Below are 12401 nucleotides of genomic sequence, written 5' to 3' on the forward strand. Positions count from 1 at the left end.
ATTATTCAGACCATGTTGTTCCCATAAGTGCAAGAGGATAAAGTTGTGTGGCAAGAGGAGAGTAATGGGTTATATTCAGTAAGATCAGGGAACCGCATTGCTGCTCGGGATATTATTATGTCGTCCCATTACTATGTACAAGGAGGGTGGAATGCCATTTGGAAAGTTAAAGCTCCTCACAAAGCGCGAAACTTGTTGTGGCGGATATGTCGGGGTTGTATTCCAACTCGGTCTAAGTTGATCTAGCGTCATGTGTCGTGTACAAATAGATGTCTGTGGTGTGATGGTGACGAGGGAACAAATTGGCATGCTTTTGTTGCTTGTGATGTAGCTAGGGAGAGTTGGTTTTCTTACGGGCTTTCTGTTGTGCTGTTACCGATGCCATTCTTATTTTAGTCCATGTTGGAGCTTATTTTTTATATTTGTTGCAAGGAGAGTGCTGATACGGGTGGCTGTGTCGTGGTCCTGTTATGGCAGTTATGGACAGCAAAGAGTGATGTTGTTTGGAACTCTAGTTGTCATACACTGTTGGGAATTGGGAGGTTGGCGTTGAGCAACTTACAACAATGGAAACTTGCCCAAGAAATGAATAGGTCGGGGAGGAGTACAGCTCCTGCCTTGCCCGCATAGATTCAATGGGAAAAGTTCAATCATGGATGGTCTAAGTGTAATGTTAATATTGCTTTCCATAGCTCCGTAGGGATTTCGACTACATGTTGTTGCTTTAGGAATGTCAAATGGGTGTTTGTTGGCTATTCGACGCGAAAATCTGATCATAATTAGTCCTTGAAGGTGAGGCTATGGCGTTGCAAGAAGCAATTCAAGTTACGATTACAAAAGGATGGGATAAGGTCGTATTTGAGACGGATTCTCGTACTCTGGTGGATCGAATTTCAGATTAGAGTAGTGGTATATCAAAGTTTAATGTTATAGTCTCTTATATTAAGTCTGTTATATTTATTTTCCAAATTTGAGGTGAAGTTTGTCAGGCGTCAAACGAACATGACTGCTCATACAATTGCTAGGGAGACATGTTTTTGGCCTAGTCGCCATGTTTTTGAGATTTGTCCTCCTGTATTGAATCTTTTTTAATTAACGATATGAATTTAGTTTTCTTTGATAAAAAAAAAATCAACTTTTATCAAATTAACATATTAGCTTTCACGACAGGAATAGACTAAAATACAAATGATAATTCTTAAATTCAACCGATTATACCAAAAAGGTGAATTGTTTCTCAACTACAGTGTAAGTACTTAAAGTAATGTTAAGAGTTGATGGTTGATCAATGATAGCTAAAGTTTCATGGCATGAACACAATCTATTTATTAATTTATTGGTTGAAAACTACAAAATGAATATAAATGGTGCAAACAAATCTTACTTATATGCTCAATATGTACACTTATCCTCCAAATCCATCACCATACAAGTCTTTTTACCTTGGTAGCATTAGCATACTGATAGTTATAGTGATTATAATATTAATTTAACATCAGTAAACAATTTCAAACAATTATATGATTTTAAATATTATTTAGCATTTTAATTGATTATAACTTTTTTTTAAAAAAGTAAAACTATCAAAATACATCAATTAAAATGTTAATTTTTAAAATAAAAATAAAAATTGAGAGTTGGTCTAGTGGTGTTGGCTTGAGACCTTGTAGTTAGAACCCACTTTTGTTATGTTGTTTGTTTAGGTGATATATATACCTCGTACCGTTTTCCAAGTGAATTGCTAGTTTGTTTCACTCTGTTGTTTAGGGGTTATCCGGTTTTTCATCATGAAAAAAGTTTGATTTTATTTAAAATTTAAAAAGGCTGAATATAATTAATTACCTAAGTCAGTCTAAAACGATTCCATTGTATGAGCACTTTACTTAGAAAATGACGTGATCATAAGTTGGCGCTAGTTGTGATACAATTCGCAATAAAGTCCTTCTATATGTATCATCATATTACTATAATAATATCAAATAAAGATAAGATTTATATTAATTGTTTTCTAATAAACCCAATATGTCTACTTTTTTAGTTATCAGTACAATTTATTTAAAAATAAATAAAATATTACGATCCCAAAACATTCAATAAGTTTACTCTAATAAGTTTACTTTTTTAGTTATTAGTACAATTGAATTAAAAATAAATAAAAAATTACAATCCAAAAACATCATTTTCTCTTGTATGACCAAAATGGCGTGCCATTATAGGATGATAAAAGTCGATATTTTACGATCAAATCATTTTTACGACCAAAATTACAACCAAATCATTTTATTTTTTTTTATCAAATTAACATATTAGCTTTCAAGACAGTAATAGACTAAAATACAAAATGATGATTCTTGAATTCAACCGATTATACCAAAAAGGTGAATTGTTTCTCAACAGCAGTGCAAGTACTTAAAATAATGTTAAGAGTTGATGGTTGATCAATGATAGCTAAGGTTGCATGGCATGAACACAATCTATTTATTAATTGGCTTAAATATGGTTTTGGTTCCTGCAAATATAGCGAATTTGGGTTTTGGTCCCTGGTAAAAAAAAAAAATTTGAAATCAATCCCTGCAAAATTTTTTGTTTTTTAAAAAGGTCCTTGGCCCCACTTTCTTATCTATGTGTCTGATTTTTGCATATGTGTCACCTGCTGACTGTTTCATTTTGCACATGTGGCAGCCATGTCATTTAAAAACAATTTTAAAAAAACAAAAAACATATTTACTTAATAAAAATTAAAAATCAAATAATTTTAATTAATTGAAAAAAAATATAGGGTTTCTCATTTCTCCCTTTTCTTCTCAATCGTTCCTTTCCTTCTCAATCTTCTAAATTGAATCGAAAAGGTTCAATTTATAATTTGTTTTCATTCGAAAAAGAAATAGATTGGAATTAAAACAAAGATCCTTGGAGGAGGTATTTAAGAAGAATTGGAAATTGATAAGTAAAAGGAAGAGAAATTGATACCTCAGCGACAGTTTGGGAGCTGTTGGGAGTTTCCGCCATTGATGAAAGAAGCTTTTGGTTGGGCGGCTGGGTTCAACAGGAGTGAAGAGTTATAATTTCAATTAATTAAAATTATTTGTTTTTTAATTTTTATTAAGTAAATATGTTTTTTGTTTTTTTAAAATTGTTTTTAAATGACATGGCTGCCACGTGTGCAAAATGAAACAGTCAGCAGGTGACACATATGCAAAAATCAGACACATAGACAAGAAAGTGGGGCCAAGGACCTTTTTAAAAAACAAAAAATTTTGCAGGGATTGATTTCAAATTTTTTTTTTACCAAGGACCAAAACCCAAATTCGCTATATTTGCAGGGACCAAAACCATATTTAAGCCTTATTAATTTATTGGTTGAACAATGCAAAATGAATCTAAATTGTACAAACAAGTCTTATTTATATGCTCAATACGTACACTTATCCTCCAAATCCATCACTATATAATAATCATTTTTACAAAATGGCTAACAATTGTAATGACTAATATTAATTAAACTCGTAAACATCCGATAAGTGCAACTTAAATGGAGGTGCTGATCCAAGGTTAGAGGGTGTGTGTGTAAGTTTTACCATTAATTTATTGTAAACTATTTCAAACAATGATATAATTTAAAATACTATTTACCATTTGATTTGATTATAACTTTTTTTTAAAAAGTAAAACTATCAAAATACATGAATTAAAATGTTAATTTTTTTAAAAAAAAAGTCGAGGGTTGGCCTAGTGGTGTTGGTTTGAGACCTTGTAGTTAGAACCCACTTTTGTTATATTGTTTGTTTAGGTGGTATATATACCTCGGACCTGAATTTCCTGCTGTAACTGCTCCACGCAATTTCACGCAGTACACAATCTTGGCCATAAAAATATGATGTAACGGTTCAGATTTGCATCAACAGTTTCACACAGTTTTGATCATAACCGTTAATTTTTTATCGGACGGTCCAAACAATTACTGCATTAGTTTTCCAAGTGAATTGCTAGTTTGTTTCACTGTGTGGTTTAGGGGTTATCCGATTTTTCTTAAAAAATAAAAGGTTGATTTTATTCTAAAACGATTCCATCGTATGAGCACTTTGCTTGGAAAAGGACGTGATCATAAGTTGGCGCTAGTTGTGATACGATTCGCAATAAAGTCCTTCTATATGTATCATCATATTACTATAATAATATCAAATAAAGATAAGATTATTACTTGTTTTCCAATAAACCCAATATTTCTACTTTTTTAGTTATCAATACAATTTATTTAAAAATAAATATTACAATTCCAAAACAATTAGGGACAATTTTGTAAAATTAGAATGATAATAAAATATTTCTATATTAGTGATAATAATGTCCATAATTTAAAATTGAGATATTTTAAACGCAATATTAGAAACAATGAACCTTTTCCTAGAATGTATACATAAATAGGAGAGTAGGGTAACATATACACAATATTTATAATCAATCTTTGTTTTTAAACTTGCGTTCTTATTTTTAGTAGGTGTTGCATAAAGTAGGTGAAGGAATCATGGGTCGTCGCAAAATTGAGATTGAGATTGTGAAAGACCCCAACACGAGGCAAGTTACATTTTCAAAGCGCCGAACGGGCTTATTCAAAAAAGCAAATGAATTGTCCATTTTGTGTGGAGCAGAAGTCGCTATTGTTGTGTTCTCTCCCGGTGATAGACCTTACTCTTTTGGCCACCCAGGTGTTGACGTTGTTGCAGCCAAGTATCTCCAACAAGAGGCTGATGCAAGCGATTCCCAAGGAAACCCATCTTCTAATGCTCCCAAGATGGAAAAATTAAATCTAAAACTTGCTGAAATACTGACACAAATTCGAGAAGGTGAAAGGCAGGCCGAGAATCATGATGAGATTCTGAAGGAAAATGATGTGACAAAACTCTCTGAGCTTAAAGAATTGAGAGATTCATACAAAGAGCTTCAAGATTGGGTCAAATTACGTCTTAGTGATATTGAAATATCAGAATATATGATGCTTCTTGCTCAGGAACCCGTGGTGGGAATAAAAGCGAAATCTGCAAAAAGGAAAAGAAGAAGAAATTGATGCGCTTAATACCAGGAAAGTTAATTTTAATTTATTTTATTTAGGTTCTGCTTTTTTTGAATAGTTTATGTTCTCATGTCTCTCTAAGCCTTGTTGTTCACATCCAACACCGTTTAAGAGAGACATGGAAGAAAATAGTATGAATGGTGAATAAAGTGTTTGCTTTTGTCATTTTTTTTTATTAGTAGAAATGAACTCGGTACCTGAGAATGTTAGAAATATTTTTATTTGTCATAGTTTTAAACTTTTCTTTTAAAGAATCATAGTTTTAAACTTGACGTCTCATTATCAATTTGTAATAAGTTTGGGATAAGATCTTAATTTAAATCTAGAAAAATAAGTTGTGGAACATATTTACAATATTTGTGTAAAACTGGAATGTCAATTTGTATGAAAATCATCAGATTTGTTTCTTCATTGTCACTTCCCCTTTGCTCTCTCTTATCACTTATTTCATTGCTTGTTTTTATCGGTTGATTTTAGCTTGGTATATTTTTTTATTGTACATACTCGACTAGTGTATCCTTTCAATATTTTTTAATTCTTTTATTAAAAAATATACATTTTTATTGCAGATATCTTTAAAAAAAACAATTGTGATAGATAAACTTTGTATTGAATTTGGACAAAAAAGTCAGTCTTATATAATTCCAAAAGCCAGAGTCATATGTTATGAGTTATGACATTAAAAATAATAATTTATTCAATTTTTTAACAAAAATATTTATAGTAAATTTTCTAATTATAAGCTAGTTATAGTAATTTGAATAAGTAAAATTTTTAATTGTAATTTTCTCCATTCCTTTTTCAAAAAATAAAATTTATTCAAGACATACAAAGAAGTCGGTGGTTGATTATACAAATTTAACATAATATAAAATATGATAAAAGTTTACGCATCTGCCTAAGTAATAATTGGATTTTTAATAAAAAGCAAGTGGAGTAAACTCGCTAACTTACTTCTTCATGTTTTTTTGGTGATGTAAGCTAGCAATCCGATATATATATATATATATATATATATATGTTGGTTTATAAGTTTATTAGTCTATCTAATCATAGATATAATTAATGATTTAAATAAGCTCGCACGTAATATAATTTTAAACAAGGTTTTAAACACCATTTCTCGGAAGTTGGTTGATGCCTCGGTTCGCCTACTGAGCTCATTCATCTTTATTGGGATGACGACCTATGTTCCGTATGTGAGACGAAAGGGGGATTTTTCATTGGTCGAACGAAGAGTGGTGTGATATGCCCATAATACTGTATGAAGCAATTCAATGTAGTTTCCTTTAGCATCTTCTAACCGTCGTCGTATTCTGCAAAGGATAATTTGGTTAGTATACTCTGCTTGCCCATTTATCTGGGATGTTCGACGGAGTTGAAGTTGTGTTTGATATTTAGATTTCTCAATTAATCTTGGGATTTCCGATTAGTAAATTGAGTGTCGTTGTCCAAGATCACAAGGGTTGGTACCCTAAACAGTGCAAGGATGTTTCTTTTGAAGAAATTGAGTACGTTTTCGCCTTGATTTTTGTGAGAGCTTCTGCCTCTACCCACTTGGTCGAATAATTCACCACAACTACCAAAATTTTTACTTGTCTCGTTCCTTTGAAAAATGACCCTAAAATGTCTATCCCCCAACATTCGAAAGGTCATGGGGAAGCGAGCGTTGTTTTTTTTTTTAAGCGAGCGTTGTTATCTCCGTACAGAGTGTTATGTCAATATCCCCATGTGTTCTGTCATTTTTCGCATCTCAACACGTACTCCTTGGCGTCGTTCAACATAGTAGGCCAAAAGTATACTACTCTTAAGACTTTCTTGGTGAGATCCTCAGCGCCTAGGTGCTGGCCGCAAATACCCTTGTGAGTCTCTTAAAGAGCCTATTGGGTTTCAATATGGTAAAGGCACCTGATTAATGGGGTAGTGAAACCTCGTTTGGTGAGGGTCCCTTCCATCACCGCACAATAAGAGCAAGCTTTCCTTTTCAATTTTGATGCTTTGAAAGGATCCAAAGGGAGTTCGCTACTCATGATTTAGCGAATTATCATAGTCCTCAAATCCAGGACCTCTGATATCTCATTTATGCTCATCATTTGTGTTTCGTGCCTCTGAATGATTAGTTCTTTGAGGACTTCTTGCATGACTGTTTTGTTCCCATTTTTCATCCTTGTGCTTGCCAATTTCGACAGAATGTTTGCGCGAGCATTTATTCAATCATACTTTATAACTCATAAGAACTCCCCTTTATATACAAATAAAGAGAACTTTATAGTATATAACCTAATGGGCCTCTTATTATTTAATCCTAATTGGCCATTTACTACCAATTTACTCAAACCTAGTTAACTATCTACTAATTAATTACTAAAAATATGAAAGAGTAAGTCACAAAGACTTATTGAGGAGACAACAATCACCACCAACTAGAAGGGAAACACACAAATGCACAAATAATTGACTTTCCCAAATGTAATATCAATTTACAAAACAAGTAACCGTAAAGTTCAATTATTCCACAATCGTTTGTACATATGAAAATTCACACATTTGTAAATATTTCCAATCAAATAAGAATATTTCAAAAGAAAATTCAATATCGTAAAGAGGTGAAGTAAGCTTACAAGCCTTTAAAGAAAGTATTGATGAAAATCATAATAAAAGTATTTAAAGAGAGCATAGGAAACTCAATTTATTGAAAATAATCAAAATGAGTGAACCGAGATGATGACCTTAATTCTTAATTAACCATCAAATTTTCTGTGAAAGAGACTCTAATAATCTAAAATTCGGTCAGGAGTTAAATAAAGTTTGTTCAAGAATTGTTCTACACTTGGATCAAACTCGGGTTCTATCAAATGATTCATCCTTTAGTGAAACTCATTAATCACTTAAACTTAATGACTTGATTTCAATTTTTTTTTTTGAGGAATTCAAATTATTTTTATTTTGCACACGAAAAATATATTAGTATTTTACATCATTAATTAAAAACTAAACTGGTGAATCTTTTCTTAAAGTACCCCGTTGTCTCTGGGATACTACTAATTTTTATTATTTACTCCTACAGGCTACAATAAGCTGGTGATAAGAAAGTTAATTAGATGTGTTAATAAAAGTTAACTAGAAGCAACGGCATGAAGAACTTATTTGAATGTTTTCGGCACAACCACATATTCTTTTCTTCAATGCATATTAAATCATTTCCTTGAACTTGACCAAAATTGATTTACTCTCAATCTTTCAAACAAATTACTAACCGCAACGAAGATAATATCATGAAGCATAAAGGCATAGAAAGAACCAAGAATGTTGCTACCATTCAGCTGCTTAATTTGGTTTTGATTGATTATAATCATTAAGCTATATGTATATACACAAAACTGAAATATATAGATTATAAAAAATAAAAAGTCTGTGGATTGCATCATGTATTAAGATGTATTAAACTACTAGCAAAACTCAAATTCTTTACAAAATTGTAAATAGAAGGGATCAGAATTTAAACAAAGGAGGTAAACCTGATTGAAAAGAAGTTGAATTATACTTCGCATATGTGTGAGTTTAATTCTTATTGTTTTTTTTTTGAAAGAAAATTTAATTCTTATTGTCAACCTGAAGATCTTATTGATAAATAATCTATGAGTATATATGTCAACATTCTCTGTCTTAAAACTTATCTAATACCAATGATCTCATAGGAAACAAAATTACCTAACTTTGATGATTTTTTATTTTTTTTAAAACTTGCAACTATATAAACTAATGTTGATCCAAAGATGTAGGCCAATTTTTTATTTAATTTATACTTGGATTAATAAAAATAACAAATAAATTTATTACATGATCAACATCTCAAACTAGTGTTAAGCAATTGACATAGGTTAAATTTAAACTATACGGCCATATTAATATCAAGTCGTTGTAGTATAGTGGTAAGTATTCCCGCCTGTCACGCGGGTGACCCGGGTTCGATCCCCGGCAGCGGCGTTTTTTTTAATTTTTTATTTTATTTTTTCAAATTAATATTAAAAATTATTAAAATTGGCCCATGCAGGTTTCGAACCTGCGACCTTCGCGTTATTAGCACGACGCTCTAACCAACTGAGCTAATGGGCCTTGAACATTCGTCTTTCTATAATATATAATATGATTTTTTTGTCAACTTGAGTATTTCTTTGTATTTTGGTGTGCTGATTTATGATTTTTTTTCCTGTTACAAATAGAAATAATTGTCAATTCAATTCAGAGTGGTTAGTTGCCTGGTTTCACTTGCATGAGGGAACTCAGTACACAGTTGCTTTTGGTCTACAAAAGAATACAGTTATAATTCTTGGCATGGTTGTAAGGTATGATATGATACGAGGAAATGACAAAAAAAATATATATAAGTTTCAGTGTTTTAGATGATAGCTATTCTATTAATATAAGACACCGTCGTTTCTATTTATAGTAAAAAAAAATGTCAAATGCATCTAAAGGTCTTTTAAGTTTTTCGTTTTTTTTAAAGTGGTCTTTTAAATTTCAAAAGTCTTAAACAAGTCCTTTTAATTTTTGAATCGTTTCAACCAAGTCCTAATGTAAATAACATAGTTTGTAATTGCTTCTTTGAACTCATCTTTGGTACCAAATCTGATTCATAACACCCACTTAAAATTAGTCATCTTTTTAGGCATGACAAATGGTAGATAATGCTCTTTGTTGCTATCATCTGAATCATCACTATCATTCTGTAAAAGGACTTGTTTGGGACTTTTGAAACTTAAAAGACTTGTTTGGACATTTATATGTATTTACCTAAAAAAAAATTGATAAATGTTATTACTTTTTATGTTCAATGGCAGTTAGAGAAAATTCAGTCACCAGAGGTAATGGGGATCTAGACGTTGACCGTGATTTGCAAAAGTTCCACAAATAACAGATTTGATCCAATAGCCTTGATGTCTCTCCAATGTCATGGTTGGCAAACCCAAATGAGGTAAAAAAAACAAGGCTAAAATATGGTTTGAGTCCCTGCAAATATGCCTCGTTTTGGTTTTAGTCTCTGTTAAAAAAAAAAAAAATTGTTTTTGGTCCCTGCAAAATTTTTTGTTTTTGAAAATAGTCACCGGGACTATTTTCAAAAACAAAAAATTTTGCAGGGACCTTTTTTAAAAACAAAATATTTTGCAGGGACCAAAAACTACAAAATTGGTTCAGTTATAATGTGTCACGTATGCAAATCATCACAAAAGTGGGGTCATGAACTATTTTCAAAAACAAAAAATTTTACAGGGACCAAAAACAATTTTTTATTTTTTTTTATAAAGACTAAAACCAAAACGAGGCATATTTGCAGGGACTAAAATCATATTTTAGCCAAAAAAACAAATATCATAAAATATAAAACAGCCCAACATAGAGAAAGCCAAAGAACGAAATGTTAAATGCATAATAATATGATGAAAAATGAATGATAAATAAACAATCCTAGGGTTAAACATTAAGAGAATCGATAGTGCACCCTATTGGCTTGGTGGAGATTTTCAAATTCTAATTGCCTATAAACACAAGAAATCCATTATTGCTTGAAGTCACCACTCTTACCATAAGAAACGACTTGAGGATCTACTAGTATGGACCACGTAAAGGCATATTTTCCCAACTGGCCATGCCAAATAAGCAAGCCCAACCAATACGTAGTCAATTTCTCATGCCACACCCCCTCTCCACGAGGGGGTGCTCATAGGAATACGGGGCCCTGATTTAAACACAAAATCATAATGGCCCCCATGATTTTCCACATTATAACGCTCGATGGTTACGGTTTCTACATTCGTACTTGTCGAACAGGGTCGTTCCTTGACAAGAGCAAGAAGCTCTATGGATTTAGGCCTCCAATTTATGGGGACCTCAAATATTTGTAGGGATAAGGGTATAATTGTTTGGGTGTATGATAAAAAAAAGGTAAAATTACACAATTAGTCTCTTAACTTTATTTTAGGTAACACTTTCGTCCTTTATCTTTTTTTTGTCACGATTTAGTCCTTTATGTTATAAAATAACAACATAGTTATCCTTTTTCATGAAAAAAATAATCAAAAACTCCAAAAAAAAAATCATCAAACTCATAGGCAATCGTAAATCTTCATCATACAAGCATAGAAAATCAAATTTCTTTGAAAAAATCTCATAAAAAATGATAAGATATTGTCATTTTATAATATAAAGGATTAAATCGTGACAAAAAAAAGATAAAGGACGAAAATGTTACCTAAAATAAAGTTAAGGGACTAATTGTGCTATTTTGCCTAAAAAAAAATAACATTTTTACTTACGACAAAACCTGTCACTAAATGTCATTTTTTGGTAGGTAAATGTCTATTTGTTTGTAGATAAAAATCATGTTTGAACTTTGAACCAATGCTCATATATTTCATTACATCTTAATTATTTTTCACTATAAGTGGTGCTGGGTTTTTTTTTAAAATTTTTTAACTAAAATTGTCAAAATTACAACCGAGCCTCTAAATTGAAGGAAACGGCCATGCCGTCGAGCAACGACATTCTTCCCTTAACAACAGCACCTGTAACTTCTCTCTATTCAAGGGGGCTTTACACATTCCCCAAAGGTACAACATGTTCCAACCCTTAACCTCCATTCTACTCTCTTACTGTCTTGAATGTCAGAGTGTCTGCAGATACACCCCCTCATCCGTTTCAAGCTTACAAAGCCAACAAACTCATTGCATCAGACGTTGATCTTCTGATCCGATAGGATCATATATATATATGGATGAAATATTCAAGTAATCACGAGTACTGATGAGTCAATAATTATCTATTTTTAGTATAATATTTAGTTTCGTTTTAATTAGATTTAAGTTTATTTTATTTTAATATTGTTTCCTTTTAGAACTATTTTACTTCAATTGCATATTATTATATTTCAGGAACGAATGTTTGATAGATTGAGTCTTGGAGCAAAAGAAAGAGGATTATGAGCTAATTCGGGATGAAAATACGAAATATGGGACAAAAATATGTCACTCCCCAAGTCAGAGAGGTGGCACGGCCCGTGCTCCCACTGGCACGGCCGTGCCAAGCTTCAGGGTTCTCTTTTGTTGCTTTTGCTTCGGAAACAAGCTACCTGTTTTGACCAAAAAGCCTGTGGTTTCTTGTAGAACATTCTATTGAATAGTTGCTTAGGTTTTAAGTCGATATAAGACTTTAAATAGAGTAGCTAGCTATCAATAACATTTATCTTTTGTTCTTGGAAATAATAAGTGACAATTGTTTCTTTGAATAAAAGTTCAACCTTTATTTTATGTTCTTCTTCTTCTTCTCTATGTCT

The 12401-nt window shown here is 31.8% G+C and overlaps 1 protein-coding gene and 2 non-coding genes across 3 annotated transcripts; 2 read left to right on the forward strand and 1 right to left on the reverse strand.

The window, feature by feature from the left end:
• Window positions 1–4473: 4473 nt before the first annotated feature.
• LOC25483124 (agamous-like MADS-box protein AGL29) lies at window positions 4474–5297 on the forward strand. Its single transcript, XM_013611775.3, has one exon. The coding sequence runs from the start codon at window positions 4526–4528 to the stop codon at window positions 5063–5065; it is 540 nt and encodes a 179-aa protein (XP_013467229.1). The 5' UTR covers window positions 4474–4525; the 3' UTR covers window positions 5066–5297.
• A 3689-nt stretch (window positions 5298–8986) lies between these two features.
• On the forward strand, window positions 8987–9058 carry TRNAD-GUC (transfer RNA aspartic acid (anticodon GUC)). The gene has a single exon. It is a non-coding gene; the product is annotated as a tRNA-Asp (tRNA).
• A 55-nt stretch (window positions 9059–9113) lies between these two features.
• Window positions 9114–9187, reverse strand: TRNAI-AAU (transfer RNA isoleucine (anticodon AAU)). The gene has a single exon. It is a non-coding gene; the product is annotated as a tRNA-Ile (tRNA).
• Between the last annotated feature and the right edge of the window lie 3214 nt (window positions 9188–12401).

Source organism: Medicago truncatula, chromosome 1 (assembly GCF_003473485.1).
Source record: "Medicago truncatula cultivar Jemalong A17 chromosome 1, MtrunA17r5.0-ANR, whole genome shotgun sequence".
NCBI classification, from domain to species: domain Eukaryota; kingdom Viridiplantae; phylum Streptophyta; class Magnoliopsida; order Fabales; family Fabaceae; genus Medicago; species Medicago truncatula.